At 43.3% G+C, this 21683-nt stretch overlaps 1 protein-coding gene across 1 annotated transcript in view; it reads right to left on the reverse strand.

Annotated features, from left to right (window-relative positions):
* LOC126419907 (phosphatidate cytidylyltransferase, photoreceptor-specific) overlaps positions 1–21683 on the reverse strand; it is a 111858-nt gene that overhangs the window by 75321 nt on the left and 14854 nt on the right. Inside the window, 5 exon segments of the mRNA XM_050087189.1 lie at positions 6960–7051; positions 7054–7135; positions 7232–7328; positions 7427–7520; positions 7523–7559. Of these exon segments, the coding sequence (XP_049943146.1) occupies positions 6960–7051; positions 7054–7135; positions 7232–7328; positions 7427–7520; positions 7523–7559 (402 nt within the window).

Consider the following 21683-nt stretch of genomic DNA (forward strand, 5'->3'; position numbering starts at 1 on the left):
TTCTTAATTTTGATTGCACTGTCCATTCAGTTCTACTATTTGAATACTTGGTCCCTCAGAACATTACTTGCAATTCTATGGCATGGCTAACTTTGTCTGAAAGGAAAATTTCTTTGCAACGAATGATGATCGCTTGAGGCATGGACCATCAAGTTTCTGGGACAGCATAAATAAGGAGGAGTCTATCAAAATAAAGATGTTAGAAAACTTAACAAACAGGGATGGTGGTTTCAATTTAAATAATACTCAAGGTCCAGCACTCAGCTTATTAAAATCTTGCTGTCTATCACATCCACCAGAGTTGGAGAATGCTGAGAGAATTTATGTTTCACGGAATACCAGCATGAGCTCTGAAAAACAAAAGGGTATTAAAAAGTATAGAGGGTGATTGGGATTGAACTGTACTGTAAGCAGTGGCGTGAAACCGACAATAGTTCACAGCCTGGTGAGAGTCCAGGCACTAAGTACACACAACGGCAAACTCTCAGCAGCTGAAGAGATGGCTTAGTCAGTCATTGAAATATTGTGCCTAAAATGGAAATAGTAACTTGGTAATACATACATAACCACACTCTTAATCAACTGCACCAAAAAAATCCTGAGAGATCACAGCTGTGTAGTTATTTTCACTCTGCAATACAAAACGGAAATCTAACAGTGGAATTTAAGGCGCAAAGGAGCAATGTAATGAGCTTAAATTGTACAATATCCTGGATAATGTTCAATCATAAAATTTCATCTGCAATTAATCAGAGCCATTACATTAGTCAATTATTTGACTGTACTGTTCAATAAAAAGTTTTAATATAAAGTAATAATTAACTGCCAGAAAGCATGATCTAACAGTAACAGACATTGGCCTGATGTACTTTAATGTTTGAAGCACAGGTAATTATGTTACTATATGATCAAGTGGTCGGTTTACCGCTAAGTCCCTGTACCGCTAAGTCCCTGGCTCAGGACTTACTTGCAAATTGTATTAGTGACAAATGACAAATAATTAAAAAATCCTTTAGAAATAAACACACAAAAAAGGATTTAAATTGAAACTCACACAAGTGCAACACACACATTTTATAAATTAAGTGGCTATTGTACTTCAATTTCAAAATAGGGAATCTTGATCTACTGTCATGGCAAAACCAGAACTGAAAATACAATGAAAATGCAGGGCATTTATGTTCAACTGCTATTCCATCACGTAGTTAAACATCAGAGTACTTCCATGAACTACAGACTGGAAAAAAATATCACTGCTTCAGATATACTATCCAAACACCAAATCTTAGAACCAGCAGATCTCTACTAACCTGCAAACATTATTTCCTACATTATCATTGTTGCATGAAACTACACAGCTCAGCACTAAAACCAAGAGAAATCTTGTAGAAACTTATTATTCATTATTCTGCTTGATAGTAACTGAGATTTTTATATGTAATAGGTATGAAACTAGCCAGGCCACAATACAGCGAAGGAGTACGAAGCTTTTTTTTCAACTTATGCAAGATTTCCTGTTTCGTAGGTGTAGTATACACAACTTAGTGCCTGTTAACAACACTAAAAAAGCAAATAAAGGACTAAACATTGTAGGAAAGTTCTGGTAAAATGTAAATACTTTTAAATTAAAGGAGACCACTCACCAAAATTGATTAAGCGTTGAGTAGTAGAGAGGCACACACAAAAAGAAAGAAAAATTACTTGCTTTCTGAGTAATCCTTTTCTGAGCTAGAGTAAACCACAAATACACAAATGTACACATGCAGAAACATATGCGCACACACACAGCAGATGCTTATGCCCCTAGGTGGTACTGCATGGACACACAGTACCAGTGTTGCATTTTGGCAAGTGGACGGGGTGTTGTCGGGTGGGGTGGGTACAGGGGGTGGGGGGGGGGGGGGAGGGGGGGGGAGGCAGGTGGCAGGGAGAGGGGACTGAGGATGGGTGACTAGCAGTTCAGAGGGAGGCAGCCAGTTTGCCAGCTGGTTATATGGGAGGGAGGGGTGGCTGCTGCATGCGCTAAGCCTACGATGCAGGGTTGTCAGAGACAGTTGGGCGCAGCGCACGCTGAAGGTGACATATGGGTGTGAATTGGAAGGGGGTCACAGGACAGAGGAAGGTGAAACTGTTAGGTGGAGGGTGAGAAGACAACAGGTTACTGGAGATTGAGAGAAAGATGATTATGTGAGCGAAGGATGTGTGGCAAGGATAACTCCCACTGTGTAGTTCAGGAAAGCTGTTGTTGGAGGACAGCTGATTTGTTGTTTGTTTTGCTTTAGGATGCAAAAAACAACTGGGGTCTTACGCGACCAAGTCAAAACTATAGAACACAAACACCGAGAGGAGTTAAATGACTACACATCAGTCCCAATTGACATAACACAAGACAGCTAAAAACAGGCACGTGGAATAAGTGCTAAAAAAGTCACCGTACCTAAACAGAGGTCCAAATCTAAAAATTAAATGGTCTTTGCCATATTGATTTGGTGGATAAAAAGTAAAACGCAATCAACAGCCCGTGCGTCATTTGCTAGAACGACTGATAAATGAGTCAGCAAATCCAAGCAGGAATGTAAGTAGTTAAAAAAATGGGCATTCCATAAAGAAAAGGCGGACAGTTAAAACTTGGGCACAATGTGTACAAAGTGGTGGGGTAGCACTATTTAGCATATGACGATGGCTAAAAAGGCAGTGCCCAATATGCAGCTGAGTTAAAATAATCTCCTCCTGGCGGGAGGGCTGAGAGGAGGTCGTCCAAGCCACTGGGAGAGGCTTGATAAGCCAAAGCATATTCCCATGAATGGAAGACCATTGGCGATGCCAAAGGGACACCACCTCCTAACATACAGCAACACAGAGATCATCAGAGGGAATATATGTACTCGCAAGCTGAGGTATGAAGACTGCAACCTTGGCAGCAGCCTCGTTTCCTGGCAGACCGACATGACCAGGAACCCACAGATTTTGAAGGGCACTGAGTGAGTCTGAGCAGAGGACACAATTGAGAAGGCTATGTCACAGAATGTATTTCATGGACTGATACAAGGCGAAGAGCTCAGCTATAAATACTGAGGAATGTGCCAGAAGCCGATATCGAAAAACAAGGGAGCCAATGACAAAAGCACATCCGACCCCACAGTCAGTTCGAGAGTCATCAGTGTATACAAAGGTACTATCGTGAAGTTCTATGCCAGAGTCATGAAACTGAAGGCGATAGACCGAGGCTGGAGTAGTGTCCTTAGGAAGCAAATGAAGGCCAAGGTTAACATGAGCCGCTTCATGAAGCCAGTGTGGTAAAGGGTTCGCACACACTGGGACAGTTGCAGGTAGTGTGATGTTAAGCCACTGTAGCAAGTGCCGAAAGTGGACTCCAGAAGGTAACTGAGAAGAGGGACGAGCCCCATACTGACAATCAAGGAATCATCAAGGGAGGAGGCATAGGAGGGATGGCTACGCATGACAGACAAATGGCAAGCATACCAGCTAAGGAGAAAGTCACGGCAGTAGGACAGTGGTAGTTCAGCTGCAGCATACAGACTCTCAACCGTGCTGGTGTAATAGACACCCGTGGCCAAACGGAGGTCATGATGGTGGATACTGTTGAGACGGTGTAAGAAGGATGGGCACACAGACACATAAACAAAGCACACATAATTGAGTTTTGAAAGGACAAGGGACCAGTAAAAGCGGAGGAGGATGGTTCGATAGGCACCCCAGGAAGTATCATTGAGGACATGTAGGACACTGAGGAGCCGCATACAGTCGGCTGCCAGGTAAGATACATGGAAGGACCAAGAGAGATTCCTATCAATCACAAGCCCCAGGAATTTCGTAGTTTCAGCAAACAGAAGGGCAACAGGCCCAAGATGTAGAGATTGTGGGAGAAAAAGTTTGCACCACCAGAAATTCATACGGACGGTTCTGTCAGTGGAAAAGCGAAAGCCATTGTCGATGCTCCAGGAGTAAAGACGATCAAGACAGCACTGAAGACGTCCCTCAGTAAGACAGGTCCGTGGAGAACTGCAATAGATGGCAAAATCGTCAACAAAAAGGGAGTCATATATGCCTGGCAGGCAGTTTTAAATCCTCTTTGTGGGATCGAAGGACACGAATGTTCCATTGGAGGAGAGTCACGTAGGGGTGTCACCTCGGCGGCTGCCGAGTGACAGCTGGGGAAGAGTTGCTACTACAGTGCACAGAAGCAGGAAGATCGTGCTTCATGGAGTCCACAGAAGCATCAGCTTGCTTGTGCAGTCAGTCTGTGGAATCCAAGACTGAAAAACAGTTATTAGTGTGTACCGGCGACATGGAGGCCGGCCAGGCTAAGGTATCACGTGGCGACACCATCAAAGAGGATCTCCAAGATGGCGGATGGCGAAGGAGAAGACCGTTTGCCTTTGGTGAACTTCTTTGAGCCTTTGTAGTTAGAGGAAGACTCGGGTGTTGTTTAGTTAGAGGGACAGAGAAAGTCTTCGTGAGAGTACTCCTTCTATTCTTTCCGGCCTATCAGTTGCCAGTTGTGTAGCTGGTGTCTTCACCCCTTGAGGCAAGAGTTTGACGACTTGTTGTACAGCTGGACGGAGGGATTGCGATGCTACCTAGACACTGGGTGATTTCACAGCCTAAGAGCTGAATTGGAGGTCGCATGTTTGCGTGGCCATGTCCTTCATGGAGTAAGGGGTAAGAAGAACAGAACTATAGGTACCAGATGGGAGAACATAGGGTTTGCAACTAGCCAGTTAACTTGCGAGCGACTGGGTAAGGCACCTTTTCCTTTACCCGGATCTCTTGAACAGCCCGCTCATCAAGATACCCAGGACAATCCCGAGAGGAGGCAGCATGGCTGACATTGCAGTTGATACAGCGGGGAGAAGGAGGTGGACAATTACCCTCGTGTGCATCCCTACCACAGGTAACATATTTGGCTGGGTGTCGACAAGACGTTCTAGTGCAGTTGAAACAATGACACTGGTAGCAGCGCTTCGGGTTTGGAATGTATGTACGGCCGGACTATGATAATTTCATAGCCTGCTTTGAACTTGGGTGGAAGCACCACTCTATCAGAGGTGAGAAAGAGAGACTGAGTGGGCACTAAGGAGGAATCTACCTTTTTAATTATACGATGGACGGCAAAGACACCGTGATCAGAGAGGTAAGATTGGATTTCAGCCTCGGTTAGACCATTGAGCAGCCTGGTGTAAATTACACCACGGGAAGAATTCAAAGTTCTATGGGCTTCAACACGAATAGGGTAACCTACGTTTATGTTTTGTAGCTGTTGAGTGGGAAGATGACTGACTCATCGGGAGGAAATCCCCTACGATTGCCAGCGTTTCCCATGGTGCGCTGCTTCCAACTGGGGGCACTCTCTCACAAGGGGGTGCACCCGCCTTAGGTGATTGTTCACACCTCAGGTCATATCCCCTGAACACCTGACAGAGGGACCAATCAGCAATTTGGGAAGGTTACAGCTCAGGCAATTACCCCTCCCTGGGCCTGGCCTGTACAAGGGGGTACATGAGAACCCTACCTGTCGACCCGGGGCTGGGAATTACGCATTACCCAGTCACCTGCTACGTGTCAAACGTATGGGCCAGCCTTCAGGAGCACACAAGGAGGAAGAAGAAAAAGAGGATCCTCAAACAACTAAGCAGAGGAACAAGAGTAGAAGGGAAACAATGAAAGGAAAAGGGAGCGAAAAATAAACGTGAGACTGTTCCTACGTCAATGACAGAATGTAGAACAATCCCAATAACACCCCAAACATGTTCCCCAAGGGAGGGGAAAAAGAATAACAAGAGGATAGACATGCAGCACAAAAGAGATTATATTACAGGGATATGATACCGGTGGCAAGGGGATAGGGGGTGGGAGATGGACTAGGATGTTGTGTACGTTGCGTGGGTGACAAAACACACTTTAGGAGATGTGAGAAGGATCTTGAGTAGGAGGTATCTCATTTCAGGGCACGATCAGAGATAATTAAAAACCCCTGACAAAGGTTATGGTTAAGTTGTTTCAAGTCCAGGGTGATACTGGGTGATGAGGGGGATGCTTCTTTGTAGCTGATTCTTGGGATGGTGGTACGACTGGGGGGCATGTGCGGATATGTCACAGGAAATCTGTTTGTGGGCTAGGTTTGGGGGTAGTGCCTGTCTATGAAGGCCTTCACGAGACCTTCAGCTTATTTGGCAAGGGAGTTCTTGTTACTGCAGGTAAGTCTTCCACAAGTGCCTAGACTATAGGGGGGGGGGGGGGGGGGGGGGGGGGGGGATTTTTTGACATGGAAGGGATGGCAGCTGTTGAAACGCAGGTGCCGTTGGTGGTTAGTCAGTTTAACATGGACAGAAGTGAGGATGGAACTATCTGAGAGGTGGTGGCCAACAACCAGGAAGGTGGGTTGAAGAGGACTGAACATGCCACCCCTCCTTGTTGCATTCATAGTCAGCAAACCCGCTGCCTCCCTCCATGCCACTAGCCATGAACTCCCATCACTCCCCATCTCCCACCTCTACACACCCTGAGCCACAGAAGCACCACAACAATCCAGTCCATATGCCAAAATTCAGCACTGGCACTGTGCATCCAATCCAGCTAGAGCCACAAAGGCCATAAGTAGGTAGTGTGTGTGTGTGTGTGTGTGTGTGTGTGTGTGTGTGTGTGTGTGAGAGAGAGAGAGAGAGAGAGAGAGAGAGAGAGAGAGAGAGAGAGAGAGAGAGAGAGAGGGGGAGGGGGTGTTTACAATAGCTTGGTAAAGGATTGCTCCAAAAGCTAGCAAGTTTTCTTCCTTTTTGTGTGAGCCTATCGACATCTCAATGCTTCTCCTTATCAGTGAAAGTATTAACAAATAAGGGATTAATATGAAACATGAGTGGAATAGTAAGAAGAAAACAGCCACACCAAAAATTATATCTACACTCTAATTACAATCAAAGCAAGAGATATATGTAACTTACCGTCCGGTTAATGACAACACCAAAGTAATCAACAAGACTCTCCCCATAGAAAAAGTAGTTAGATGTAATTAAAAAATACCAAGATAGTGATCGAACCATGGAAGATTATGAACTCTGTACACAGCATAACCAATGTTGATAATTTCTTCGAAGCATTTGACTTGTACAAGAAGAGTCTGCAAAGTAGTTAAGTAAACAGAGAAAAGTTAAACATTACAAAACATTGATATGGAGCAGCAGTAGAATTCTTGAATATACATAAATGTACTTACTGTAACCATGAGAGCAAGAGGCCCACTGTATATAAGTAGACAAAACCCAGCAATCATTACTAATGAAAATAAACCTCTTATCACCCAGTTCCGCCATCTGCAAAGCATAATAATTGTGATTAATGAAAGGACATGATGTAAAATGATGAGAAAGGGTATTTGATTATATTACATGTTTTATACAAGATTCATCACCTGTCTGAAAGTCCACTAAGAGCAGAGTTTAGTACTTCGGGTGTTTTATCCGTTCCCTGTGGGACTATCTTTGCTACTTCTTCAACATACTTTCTTCAGGGCTTTTATCATCTTCTGAGTCAACATCTTCCTTCTGTTAAAATTTAAAATAAAAAGCATATATTGTGAAGATTTGCCTCAGTACTAATACTATTTAAGATATAACTTGGCAAGTAAGTCCTGTGGCATAAAACCTATGAACATAAAAAATTAACAACAAAATAAAAAGACTATGATTATTCACTGTAGACAAGTCTTTTCAATAGGACTGCATCATTATTAGCTTCAATATAAGCTGTGTGCCATTAAGAATTAGTGTATGGTAAAATGTGTATCTTACTTTGAGAAAAATTTAGCAGTGGATCTTTCGCAAGCATCTGAAATTAAAATTAAAATAAGGACACTTTCTTCAGGGCATTAAATTTATTACATATCTTTGTCATTATCTGTAACTGTACTAAACATCTATCATGCATGGAATGTTTTTCTCATCTATAAATTTGCATCCAAGTACATACACATAATCCTACGAAAGCTTTATTTGAGCACAAACTTCTTCAAACTGATGACACTTTTGACTGTACATGTCATACATGTTAGGAAGGAAGATAAGACACTCTTCTCTCCTGTCTTTCACTGAAAATCTACCTCTCCACTTCAAACATGATTACACTGTTTTCAGAACATCTAATTGCCAAAGATTAAGAACTGTTTTTCAATGTGACTAGAAAAAAAGTAAACAATCTCTTTGGTGTTATCTGGATCAAAAGTCAACTACATTGTTCAAATGGATATGCGCATCCACATCCTGAAAATAAGTGATCAAAAATCCTCTTTCCTCATACCAAAATTATACACAATGAAACTGGGTACAAAGACATGATATCATTGGCCTCCAAAGACTAGTCTAAATAAATTCATAGAAGGCAGATAACAGAACAATCATTATATGTAAAAGAAAAACTAAAAACCTGAATCTATAAAAGATACTCAGCATAGTACACCAACTTTCAGAAAGGCAGTTATTTACTGTTCGATTTTTCACAGTCAGCCTGAGGAATAAACTAAGTGTGTCCTCAACAACACCTGGCAAAGAATCTGTGAAGCCAAACAAAATTTTGTAAATTACTTACATAGACGGAAAGTTATCAATATTGTCACAGCCTGACTTCCTAGGGTGTGTTTCAATGATGAGGGACACACTGGTATCCATACAACTACATGGATACTCTGCAAATCACATTTAAGTGCCTGGCAGAGGCTTCATCAAACCACCTTCACAATTCTGTATTGTTCCAATCTCATATAGCGCGCGGAGAGAATGAATACCTACATCTTTCCGTACGAGCTCTGATTTCCCTTATTTTATCATGGTGATCATTCCTCCTTATGTAGGCCGGTGTCAACAATATATTTTCGCATTTGGAGGAGAAAGTTGCTGATTGGAATTTCGTGAAAAGACTCCATCACAACGAAAAAGTCTTTCTTTTAATGATTTCTAGCCTAAATCCTCTATCATTTCTGTGACACTCTCCCCCACATTTCACGATAATACAAAACATGCTTCCTTTGTTTGAACTTTTTCAATGTACTCTGTCAGCCCTATCTGGTAAGGATCCCATATTATGCAGCAGGATTCTACAAGAGGACGGACAAGCATGGTGTCGGCAGTCTTCATAGTAGGCCTGTTACATTTTCTAAGTATCCTGTCAATAAAACGCAGTCTTTGGTTAGCCTTCCCCACAACATTTTCTATGTCTTCCTTCCAATTTATGTTGTTCGTAATTGTAACACCTAGGTATTTAGTTGAATTTACAGCCTTTAGATTAGACTGATTTATGGCGTATCCGAAGTTTAACGAGTTCCTTTTAGCACTCAGGTGGATGACCTCACACCTTTCAGATATCTTTTCTAAATTGTTTTGCAGTTTGTTTTGATCTTCTGATAACTTCATTAGTCGATAAATGACAGCATCATCTACAAACAACTGAAGACAGTTGTTCAGACTGTATCCAATATCGTTTATATAGATAAGGAACAGCAAAGGGCCTATAACACTAACTGGGGGAACGCCAGAAATCGCTTCTGTTTTACTCAATGACTTTCCTTCAACTGCTACGAACTGTGACCTCTCTGACAGGAAATCACAAATCCAGTCACATAACTGAGACGATATTCCATAAGCATGCAATTTCACTACGAGCCACTAGTGTGGTACCGTGTCAAAAACCTGCTGGAAATCCAGAAATACGGACTCAGTCTGAAATCCCTTGTCAATAGCACTCAACATTTCATGTGAATAAAGTGCTAGTTGTGTTTCACAGAACGATGTTTTCTAAACCCATGTTGACTGTGTGTCAATAGACCATTTTCTTTGAGGCAATTCACAACGTTCGAACCCAACATATGTTCCAAAATCCTGCTGCATATGGACGTTAACGATATGGGCCTGTAATTTAGTGGATTACTCCTACTGCCTTTCTTGAATATTGGTGTGACCTGTGCAACTTTCCAGTCTTTGGGTACGGATCTTTCGTTGAGCAAATGATTGTATACGATTGTTAAGTATGGAGCTAATTCATCAGCATACTCAGAAAGGAACCTTATTGGTATACAGTCTGGACCACAAAACTTGCTTTTATTAAGTTTCACTACTCCGAGGATATTTACAACTAGGTTACTCATGTTGGCAGCTGTTCTCGATTCGAATTCTGGAATATTTACTTCGTCTTCTTTTGTGAAGGCATTTCAGAAGGCTGTGTTTAGTAACTCTGCTTTGGTAGCACTGTCTTTGATAGTATCTCCATTGCTATCATGCAGATAAGGCACTGATTGTTTCTTGCCACTAACATACTTCACAAACGACCAGAATCTCTTTGGATTTTCTGCCAGGTTTCAAAACAAAGTTTCGTTGTGGAAACTGTTATAAGCATCTCGCATTGAAGTCCGCGCAAAATTTCAAGCTTCTGTAAAAGATCACCCATCTTGGGGATTTTGCATCTGTTTAAATTTGGCATGTTTGTTTAGTTGTTTCTGCAACAGTGTTCTAACCTGTTTTGTGTACCAAGGAGGATCAGCTCCGTCATTTGTTAAATTATTTGGTATAAATCTCTCAATTGCTGCTGATACTATTTCTTTGAATTTAAGCCACATCTGGTCTACACTTGGTTGGTTGGTTGGTTTAAAGGTGGGAGGAGGGACCAAACTACAAGGTCATCAGTCCCTTGTTCCTAATAGAACAGTGCCACAAGTTTCAGTATAAAGCGAACAAAACATATAACACAAAACGGAAAGAAAGGAAAAGCCACAAGACGCTAGAAACAGAAGAGAGTGAAACATGAAAGCAGATTACAGTGGCTGGCCAACCAGAAGAATAAAAAGGGAAAGCCAGCCACTCTGCAACACATTAAAACCTCCATCCTAAAAGCACTAGGGCAGAAGACACAGAGGGACAAGGGACATGCGCTAAAACCTACATAGAAGTATAAAACCCACTCTCATGGATAAAACATAAAACTAAAGCTGCTGTGGATGCATTGTCGCCCAACACCGAAAGCAGAGTGCTGGGAAAGTTAAAAGTCTGCCACAGAGCAGCTAAAAGTGGGCAGTCCAGTAAGAGGTGGACGACTGTCATTTGGGAGCTACAGGGACACTGAGGTGGGTCCTCGTGACAGAGTAGGTATCCACGGGTTAGCCACGTATGGCGAATGTGGAGGCGGCAGAGGACAACTGATTCCCTGCGAGAGGTCCGCATGGAAGACTTCCACACATTCATAGTCTCCTTAATGACACACAGTTTGTTATGGGTGCTGTTATGCCATTCCATCTCCCAAAGCTGGAAAACCCTGCGGTGTAAGATAGCTTGCAGGTCAGCTTAGGAGATGCTTATTTCCAGATGCGGTTTCCACGTCGCCAGTTTGGCCAGCCTGTTGGCCAGTTCGTTGCCGGGAATTGCAACGTGTCCTGCGGTCCATACAAACACCACGGAGCGGCGTGCCTGTTCCAGGGCATAGATCGACTCCTGAATGGATGCTGCCAGAGGGTGACAAGGGTAGCACTGGTCGATAGCTTGTAGGCTGCTCAATGAGTCCGTTCATAGGAGAAATGACTCGCCAGGGCATGAGCAGATGCACTCAAGAGCATGAGATATGGCTGCCAGCTCTGCAGTGAAAACACTGCAGCCAACTGGCAAGGAGTGAATATGTCCTCCATGAACATATGCAAAGCCTATGCGACCATCAGCCACTGAGAAGTCGGTGTAAACCACTTCAGAGTCCCGGAACACATCAAGAATCGAGAGGAAGTGAAAGCACAGAGCGGCGGGGTTAATGGAGTCCTTAGGGCCATGCAAAAGGTCCAGACAAAGCTGCAGCCGAGGCGTGCACCATGGAGGCGCATGTGAATGGGATGCAAGCCCAAGGGAAGGTCAAGGGAAGGACTCCAGTTAGGAGAGATGGGACCGCATGCGAACCACAATCGTCAGCCTTGATCTGGGCCGCAGATGCGGGAGATGGACTGACATGGGCGGGAAAAGCAGACAGTTATTCGGATGCGCAGGGGAACTTTGAATGCGTGCTGTGTAACTGGCGAGCAGTTGCGCATGTCTGATCTGCAGTGGAGGGACACCACCCTCCACCAGTATGCTGGTCACCGACTCATCCTAAAAGCTCCTGTCGCCAATCGAACCCCACAGTGGTGCACAGGGTAGAGTAAATGCAATGCTGCTGCTAGACTGTTAATGGCCACTAACAATGGAGAGACACTCAATACAGAGCCCTGTGGGACTCCATTCTCCTGGATAGTGACAGGAAGTTTTGGATAAAAATCGGGAATGGAGACCCCACTCATACACTGTGGCAAGGATGGTGATGTCGCCAAGTCGTGTCATGTGCTTTACATAAGTCAAAGAAGACGGCAATCAGGTGTTGCCATCTGGGAAAGGCTATTCGGATGGCAGACTCGATGGTCACAAGATTATCAGTGGTAAGAGCGACCATGGCGGAAGCTGCCCTGACATGAAGCCAGCAAGCCACATGACTCCAGGACCCAACCCAACTGTCGACATACCGTACATTCCAGCAGCTTACAAAGAACATTGGTGAGGCTGGTGGACCAATAGCTACACACATCAAGCAAGTTATTACCGGATTTGAGCACCGGAATGAAGGTGCTCTCCCGCCACTGCGATGGGAAGACGCCATTGCACCAGATCTGGTTGAAGATGACGAGAAGATGTCGCTTGTAGTCAGATGAGAGATGTTTAATCATCTGACTGTGGATGCAAGCAGGCCCAGGAGCTGAGTCGGGGCAATGTGCGAGGGCCGGGGGAGCTCCCACTCTGTAAATGGGGCATTATAGGATTCACTGCAGCATGTAGTGAATGAGAGGGCATTCCGTTATAGCCGCTGTTTGAGTGTGCGAAAGGCTGGGGGGTGATTCTCAGACGCAGAGGCTCGAGCAAAGTGCTCAGCAAAGTGCTCGGCAATCGTGTTTGCGTCGGTACATAGCTCGCCATTTATGGTAACACCAGGGCCAGCTGTTGGGGCCTGATACCCAAAAAGACGTTTGATCTTTGCCCAGACTTGGGAAGGTGCCGTGTGGCACCCAATGGTGGAGACGTATCTCTCCCTTACCAATTCATGATAAGGTAGCGAGCATGGGTACGGAGCCGTTTAAAGGCTAAGAGGTGCTCCAGGGAAGGGTGTCGCTTATGCTGCTGTAGAGCTCGCCGACGCTCCTTAATTGCTTCAGCGACTTACGGTGACCACCAAGGGACTGCCTTACGCCTTGGGCACCCTAAAGAGAGAGGGATCACATTTTCTGCAGCAGAAACAACTGCGCTGGTCACCTGCTCAACCATCACATTGATGTTACCGTGTGAGGGAGCTTCAGCTGTGACACCAGAGGTGAAAGTTCCCCAGTACGCCTTGTTCAAAGCCCATCTGGGTAGACATCCATGTGCCTGATGCTGGGGTAGTGACAGGAAGATGGGGAAGTGGTCACTACAAGAAAGGTCGTCATGTGCTCTCCAGTGGATAGATGGGAGAAGTCCTGGGCTGCAAATTGATAAATCAATGGCCAAGTAACTACCATGAGTCACACTGTACTGTGTGGCAGCCCCAGTATTTAAAGGGCAGAGGTCAAATCGTGACAGTAAAGTTTCGATATCTCTGCCTTGGCCAGTAAGTATGGTACCACCCCACAAAGTGTTATGGGCATTCAAACCTCCTAGACGTAGGAAAGGTTTAGGGAGATGATCAATCACTGCAGCTAATACATTCAGGGGTAGTGCACCATCAGGAGGAAGATATACATTGCAGACAGTTATTTCCTGCATTGACAGCCACAGCTTCAAGAGGGGTTTGAAGGGGCACAAGTTCACTACAGACCGAGTTTAGGACATAAACGCAATCTCCACCTGACACACTATTATAGTCACTACGGTTCCTGTAATATCCCTTATAGCCATGGAGGGCAGGGGTCCGCATTGCTGGGAACCAGGTTTCCTAGAGGGAAATGCAGATAGCCGGTGTAAAGCTTAACAGTTGCCGCAGGTCAGCCAGGCAGTGGAAAAACCACTGCAATTCCACTGGAGGATGACATCGTGAGACTGGGAAAGCATGGAACATTCACTAAGGCAGTTTATGCCTCAGAGTCACCTGCTGCCACCAATTTATTGCCTGAGCAGTCTATATCCATTGTGTCTGAGGGTCTGGCGAGATCGAGATCTACATCTACATACATACTCCACAATCCACCATACAGTGCGTGGCGGAGGGTACCTCATAGCACAACTAGCATCTTCTCTCCCTGTTCCACTCCCAAACAGAACGAGGGAAAAACGACTGCCTATATGCCTCTGTACGTGCCCTAATCTCTCTAATCTTATCTTTGTGGTCTTTCTGCGAAATATAAGGTGGCGGCAGTAAAATTATACTGTAGTCAGCCTCAAATGCTGGTTCTCTAAATTTCCTCAGTAGCGATTCACGAAAAGAACGCCTCCTTTCCTCCACAGACTCCCACCTGAGTTCCTGAAGCATTTCCTTAACACTCGCGTGATGATCAAACCTACCAGTAACAAATCTAGCAGCCCGCCTCCGAATTGCTTCTATGTCCTCCCTCAATCCGTCCTGATAGGGATCCCAAATGCTCGAGCAGTACTGAAGAATAGGTCGTATTAGTGTTTTACAAGCGGCCCCCTTTACAGAAGAACCGCATCTTCCTAAAATTCTACCAATGAACCGAAGACAACTATCCACCTACCCCACAACTGCCATTACACACTTGTCCCACTTCAAATCACTCTGCAATGTTACGCCCAAATATTTAATTTACGTGACTGTGTCAAGCGCTATACTACTAATGGAGTATTCAAACATTACGGGATTCTTTTCCCTATTCATCTGCATTAATTTACATTTATCTATATTTAGAGTTAGCTGCCATTCTTTACACCAATCACAAATCCTGTCCAAGTCATCTTGTATCCTCCTACAGTCACTCAATGACGACACCTTCCCGTACACCACAGCATCATAATCAGCAAACAGCCGCACATTGCTATCCACCCTATCCAAAGATCATTTATGTAGATAGAAAACAACAGCGGACCTACCACACTTCCCTGGGGCACTCCAGATGATACCCTCTCCTCCGATGAACACTCACTATCGAGGACAACGTACTGGGTTCTATTACTTAAAAAGTCTTCGAGCCACTCACATATTTGGGAACCAATCCCATATGCTCGTACCTTAGTTAGGAGTCTGCAGTGGGGTACCGAGTCAAACGCTTTCCTGAAGTCAAGGAATATGGCATCCATCTGATACCCTTCATCCATGGTTCGCAAGATATCGTGAAAAAAGGGCAAGTTGCGTTTCGCAGGAGCAATGCTTTCTAAAGCCATGCTGATGCATGGACAGCAACTTCTCTGTCTCAAGGAAATTCATTGTATTCAAACTGAGAATATGTTCGAGAATCCTGCAACAAACCGATGTTAAGGATATTGGCCTGCAATTTTGAGGATCCGTCCTTCTGCCCTTCTTATATATGGGCGTCACCTGCGCCTTTTTCCAGTCGCTCAGGACTTTACGTTGGGCAAGAGATTCGCGATAAATGCAAGCTAAGTAAGGAGCCAATGTAGTAGATTACTCTCTGTAAAACCGAATTGGAATCCCATCAGGATCTGACGATTTATTTATTTTCAACCCATTCAGCTGCTTCACAACCCCAGGGATGTCTATCACTATGTCCTCCATAGGGGAATCTGTATGAGACTCAAACAGCGGTATGTTTGTACGATCCTCCTGCGTGAAAGATTTCTCAAATGCTAAATTTAAAATTTCAGCTTTCGTTTTGCTGTCTTCCGTTGCCAGGCCACACTGATCAGTGAGTGAGTGGATGGAAGTCTTCGACCTACTTATCGATTTTATGTAGAACTAGAATTTCCTTGGGTTTTCAGCAAGATCTTTTGCTAAGGTATGATGGTGGTAGTGGTTGTATGCTTCGCACATTGCTCTTTTTACAGCAGCACGAATCTCTACTAACTTTTGCCTGTCCTCATTCGCCCGATCTTTCTTGTACCACGAGTGCAACTGTCTTTGCTTCCTGAGCATTCTCCTAATTGCGCTGTTAAACCACGGTGGGTCTTTTCTGTCCGTAACACACTTTTTCGATACATACTTCTCCAATGCGTGATTTACAATGTGTTTAAAATTTGCCCATAATTCTTTCACGTCCATCATACGGGAAGTAAATGAAGTCGATTCATTTACTAAGTGGGATGCTAAGAACTGCTTATCTGCTCTTTCTAGTATGAATACTCTCCTAGCCTTCTTGACCAACTTTTTAACTTTCGTAACCATAGTCGTAAGGGCTCCCCATACGAAAAGGGCAGCCACAGATGAGAATGACATTGCATTGCGAGGACATGTGGCTGAACTGGAAGCAATGCATGAGAGGTGGAACAAATGATTTGACATCACATATGTATACCATCACCTTCTCAGGTAGGCTATCCCCCTAAAAGGAAAGAATGAAAGCGCCACTGTCTATGCAATTGTCCATAGGGCTTCGCTGGACACGCTGGATGAAATTAACACCCTGTCATTTCAGATTAGCCCAAAGTACAACATCAGACTGGAGGAGAAGGTCCCTATGAAAAATTACACCCTGTGTCATATTGAGAGACTTGTGAGGAGTGATGTTCACTGGGATCCTAAGCAGTTACTGGCATGGAGGGAGGCTGACTGGCTGGCACAAGTTGTCTTTATAAGGAGGGAGCCAGATCTCATCTTGCTTAAGGACTCAACTTCACTGAACTTGTCCTCAGTGTGTTAAAAAAGAAAAGGTTTGGTGGTAGTAAAGTCCTCCCCTCAGTACTGGTACATACTGAGAACTGGGCAAAGGGTTTCGCCCCAAGCTGTCAAGCCTGGCCCTCCTCCGAGGAGGTAGCAAAGGGGGAAAGGCTGGAAAGGCAGAAACAGGAACTGAGATAGAACTATTCCTAGGAAGAGATGTGGCCATGGAAGAGTGGCCAGAGAGTTTAACACGTTTCATGTGCCAAGCGTCTGCTCTGGTACCACCTGCTCCAATCAGGGGCTCGCCTTGGGGTACCACCCAGCCATGGTACTGACTGCCTGGCATCAAGGCCATTGTTGGGAGTTCCAATGGCCTGAAAAGATAGGCAACCACTCCTAGGCTTACTCGAGGCATTCACGGAACAGGTAGTACCAACAGTGTGATTCCTGTAGTGTCAGGGAGCTCAGCCAGATCAGTTCATAACAATCATGTCACATGGACTGGCTACCAAGCTGGTGACCTAGCAAGGATACGATAGGGATATGGCAGGGAAGGAGGGGATGGGGGAAAAGGGGAGAGGGAGGAGTGAGAGAGGGACCCATGACAGAGATGATGCAAGGGAGGGAGTAGTTCTCCACTTGGCTCAAACCACAGATTTCAGATTTAGAGGTGGCTGTCAAAGCCCTAAGGGGGACAAAAAAGAAAAGCCGAAAAGGAGGAAGAAAAGCAAACAAACCAAAACTGTAAGACAAAATGAAGTCAGAAGGATAGCTGGGCTGACATAAATAAGAAAGGAAGGAGCAACAGGAAAGGAATAGGGGCAGGCAGGAAGAAGGAAGGGGAAGGTAAAGCAGCTGGAAAAGAAGAAAGGCTGCAATAGCTCGGGGACCTTGCGCACCACACACATGCCCACAAGAGAGCTGTGAAGCCCCATGGGACACTCTCCTGCCTGGTTTATTCTTATAACACTGTGTACTTAAAGGCAATATCAATAAAATTGACTAACCGTTTATATGCATTAAATACATGAGTAGAATCACTTTAACATTACATTGAAAGCCTTTTCAACAATCATGCATCTTAAATGAGAAAGAGAGAGAGAGTGAGAGAGAATGTACACTGGGAGACTAACATTGTATGGAAGTGAACTGTGGATTGGGGGAAAATGAAAAAAGATGAGAATTGAAAGGTTTGAGACATGAGTTGCAGAAGTGGACTCAAAATACATGTGGAGGTTCTCTGTAAAATCAATTAAGAAAGAACTGTGATGAAAACACTGGCTGTATAAGAAATGAGAAGGTTCGCTGTAAAAGAAATTAGTAAAGGGATGTGTTGGAAACGCTAATTACAAAAAGGGACAAGGTGATAGGACAATGTTGAGACAACTGGGAACAATTTCCATGTTGCTACAGGGAATTGTCAAAGGGCAAAAATTGTAGGAAAAAAACAGATTGAAGTATATAAAACACATAATTTATTAGAAAGCTGGGTGTTGAGTTCTACTCTGAGACGATTTGATTGCAATGCGTAGTGAAATCGTGGTGGGCTATGCCAATCAGAAGACTGGTACGAAAAGAAAAACTTCTTTGAGAGTTGATTTGATGCGCTATTCCTCTGGCAATGTCTGTTATAAACCGATTTAGTTAAATTACCCTGAATTGAACTTTAAAACAATTTTCGCTACGCTCCTCTCTCCTAGCAAGATCTGACACATGAAAGTTGTATGTAGCACTTTTAAGGTTATCCAAGATACAGATCTTCAAATTTTGCTTTAATATACTTTTTAATTCCTATTCTAGCTGACCATGAAATTCATCTTTCACACCATCCTCATAACCTCCTGTAGGTGCATACAAACATACAAGAGTGATATTGAAGAAACAGATCTTCATTTTCATTCTCAAAGTGCATGTCCTTTCATTTACAGGGTTAAAATTCAGAGCTGCTGCTTTATGTTTACAGTCTACAAGAAATTCTGTGCCACCAACTGCATCACTCTCCCCTCCATCACACAGAATTATGTAGTTGCCACTTTTTAGGATACTGCCTCCTTTCCACCTGACCTATTGAGTTGCTGCAAGACATATGCTGTTTTCCTCCATCTCTTGTTTGAGTCCATGCACAGTCCTTGATCTGTTCAAAGTTCTCACATTCCAACTAGCAAAGTATATATTTTTCCATTTGCATTTTGTCCTCTTCCTTGAACGAGCTGTTCATCAACATCATCAATCCAGCTGTTTCTGTCTTTGAGTTTCGTAAAAAAAAAAATTTCCAATACAGGGCTGTCAGACCCATGATCGACCCCCAACATGGAAGACCAGGATTTGTATCCAGTTTAATCCTTTAAGGAAAATGTCTCTAGAACCCTCCATGTCCTATGTTGTGCAACACACTATGTCTGGCTCCTCTGATGAGACCATTTCAGTTTGGGTGACCCTGTCGGTACCTGTGCTACCGCGGGCACAGCCCTAGACTTCATTGGAACACACAAGCCCTCCTGTCTGGCACTGGACATGCCTTTGACATGGCGGTGTCTCTTGAGACACGATGCCTCATCACCAAAGACGTATGTGGCTCATTTCTGTAAATATTAGTTATTTTCTTGTTAGTTGCATTTCAAATCACTCTTCTAAAATCACTGTTAATAAATACTGTGTAACACTTTTCATTACATAATATGCTTTTTAACATGTTCTCCACAGCTTCAATAAGACATTTTATATAAAGCACCAAAGCCTGTTATTAAATGAAACTTTATTTTGCTTTGACTAGTGTCAGCATTTCATCATCATCTGCCAGATTTTACAGCTGAAAAATGGTATAAAACAAATCTGCACCTACATATTTACTCAAAAGCAACCATATGGTCAATGACAGAGGATACCTTGTGTGACTACTAGTCATTCCCTTTCCTGTTCCACTCGCAAACGGAGCGAGGAAAAAACAACTGTCTAGATGCCTTCATCTGTTTATATATCTATCCATCTATATCCGGACCCCGCTCCAGCTGCTGCCGGGTCTGGGTGCTGACGAGGCCTGTCCATTTGGCTCGGTCCTCCCACCACTTCATGCCTTCATACAAGACCTAATTTACCTTCTCTTGTCTCAGTGGTCCTTATGCAAAATGTACATTGGAATCAGTAGAATTATTCTGAAGTCAAGCGTAAATGCCGGTGCTCTAAATTTTCTCAATAGTGCTTCGTGGAAAAAAATGTTGTCTTTTCTCCAGTGATTCCCATTTCAGTTCATGAAGCATTTCAGTTCATGAAGCATCTTCGCAATACTTGCATGATGATCAAAACTACCGATAACAAATCTAGCAGCACACCTCTGAATTACTTAATGATGTCTTCCTATCAGACACCCTGCTGAGGATTCCAAACATTCGAGGAATGCTCAAGAATGGATCACACTAGTTTATTATAGGCAGACTTTTCTATAGATGAGCTACACTTCCCTAAATTCTCCCAGTTAACCAAAGTCAATCATTTGTCTTCCCTACTACCAACTCCATCTGCTCACTTAATTTATTATCGCTTCACAGCATTGCACACAGATATTTAGTTCATGTGATCATGTCAAACACTGTACCATTAATACTGTATGCAAACATTGTAGGATTGTCTTTTCTAGTCATCTGTATTTTTCTACATTTAGAGCATGCAGCCTTTCATCACTCCAAAACAGAAATTCTGTTTAAGTCAGCATGGATCTTTCTATGGTCACTCAACAACACTTTTCAGTATAATACAGTAGCATTACCAGCAAATAGTCACAGACTGCTACCTCCCCCCACCCCCCTTCCCCATTGACACACTATGTTGAATACATATTTAAAACTATTGAAGCATATCGATCTGCCCCAAACAAGACATCTGGATGATGGCCCTCCATGCACCAGGCCCATTTGCTTCCACAGTATTCACTGTACAGTAGAACCCCTCTAATCCATCACCTTCAGGACCGGGACCATGGTCGGAATGAAAAAAGGTCAGATTATCCAAAAAATCTAATATTTATTGCAAAAAAATGTAAAAAGACATTTAGTACAAAAAATTAAACGATTTAAGAACTGAAAGACATCTACAGTAATATAAAAAGACTTTTTACACAATGTTAAACACTATATTAACTAAAAAATGTCTACTCATCACTCCAAAACAGAAATTCTGTTTAAGTCAGCATGGATCTTTCTATGGTCACTCAACAACACTTTTCAGTATACTACAGTAGCATTACCAGCAAATAGTCACAGACTGCTACCTCCCCCCCCCCCCCTCCTTCCGCATTGACACACTATGTTGAATACATATTTAAAACTATTGAAGCATATCGATCTGCCCCAAACAAGACATCTGGATGATGGCCCTCCATGCACCAGGCCCATTTGCTTCCACAGTATTCACTGTACAGTAGAACCCCTCTAATCCATCACCTTCAGGACCGGGACCATGGTCGGAATGGAAAAAGGTCAGATTATCCAAAAAATCTAATATTTATTGCAAAAAAATGTAAAAAGACATTTAGTACAAAAAATTAAACGATTTAAGAACTAAAAGACGTCTACAGTAATATAAAAAGACTTTTTACACAATGTTAAACACTATATTAACTAAAAAATGTCTACACACACTATAATACGTATTGGTTTTAAAAGGAAAAACAACAAGCAAATTACTGTACTGTACTGTACTGTACTTAATAACATATAAACAATATATACTGTAAACTAAAAAATGTTTATAGCACTGTATATAAAAAGGAAATATTTTACAAAGAAATAAACTACTATATGTATAAACTAAGAAATGATTATACTGTATGCGTTGTTTTTACAGTAAAAAGGAAAACAAATTACTTGGAAAAAAAGTCAGTGATGCATATTTGTTTAGCAGATGTTATTCTAGATTTAGCTGCA

The sequence above is a fragment of the Schistocerca serialis genome, chromosome 9 (genome assembly GCF_023864345.2).
Source record: "Schistocerca serialis cubense isolate TAMUIC-IGC-003099 chromosome 9, iqSchSeri2.2, whole genome shotgun sequence".
In the NCBI taxonomy this organism is placed as follows: Eukaryota; Metazoa; Arthropoda; class Insecta; order Orthoptera; family Acrididae; genus Schistocerca; species Schistocerca serialis.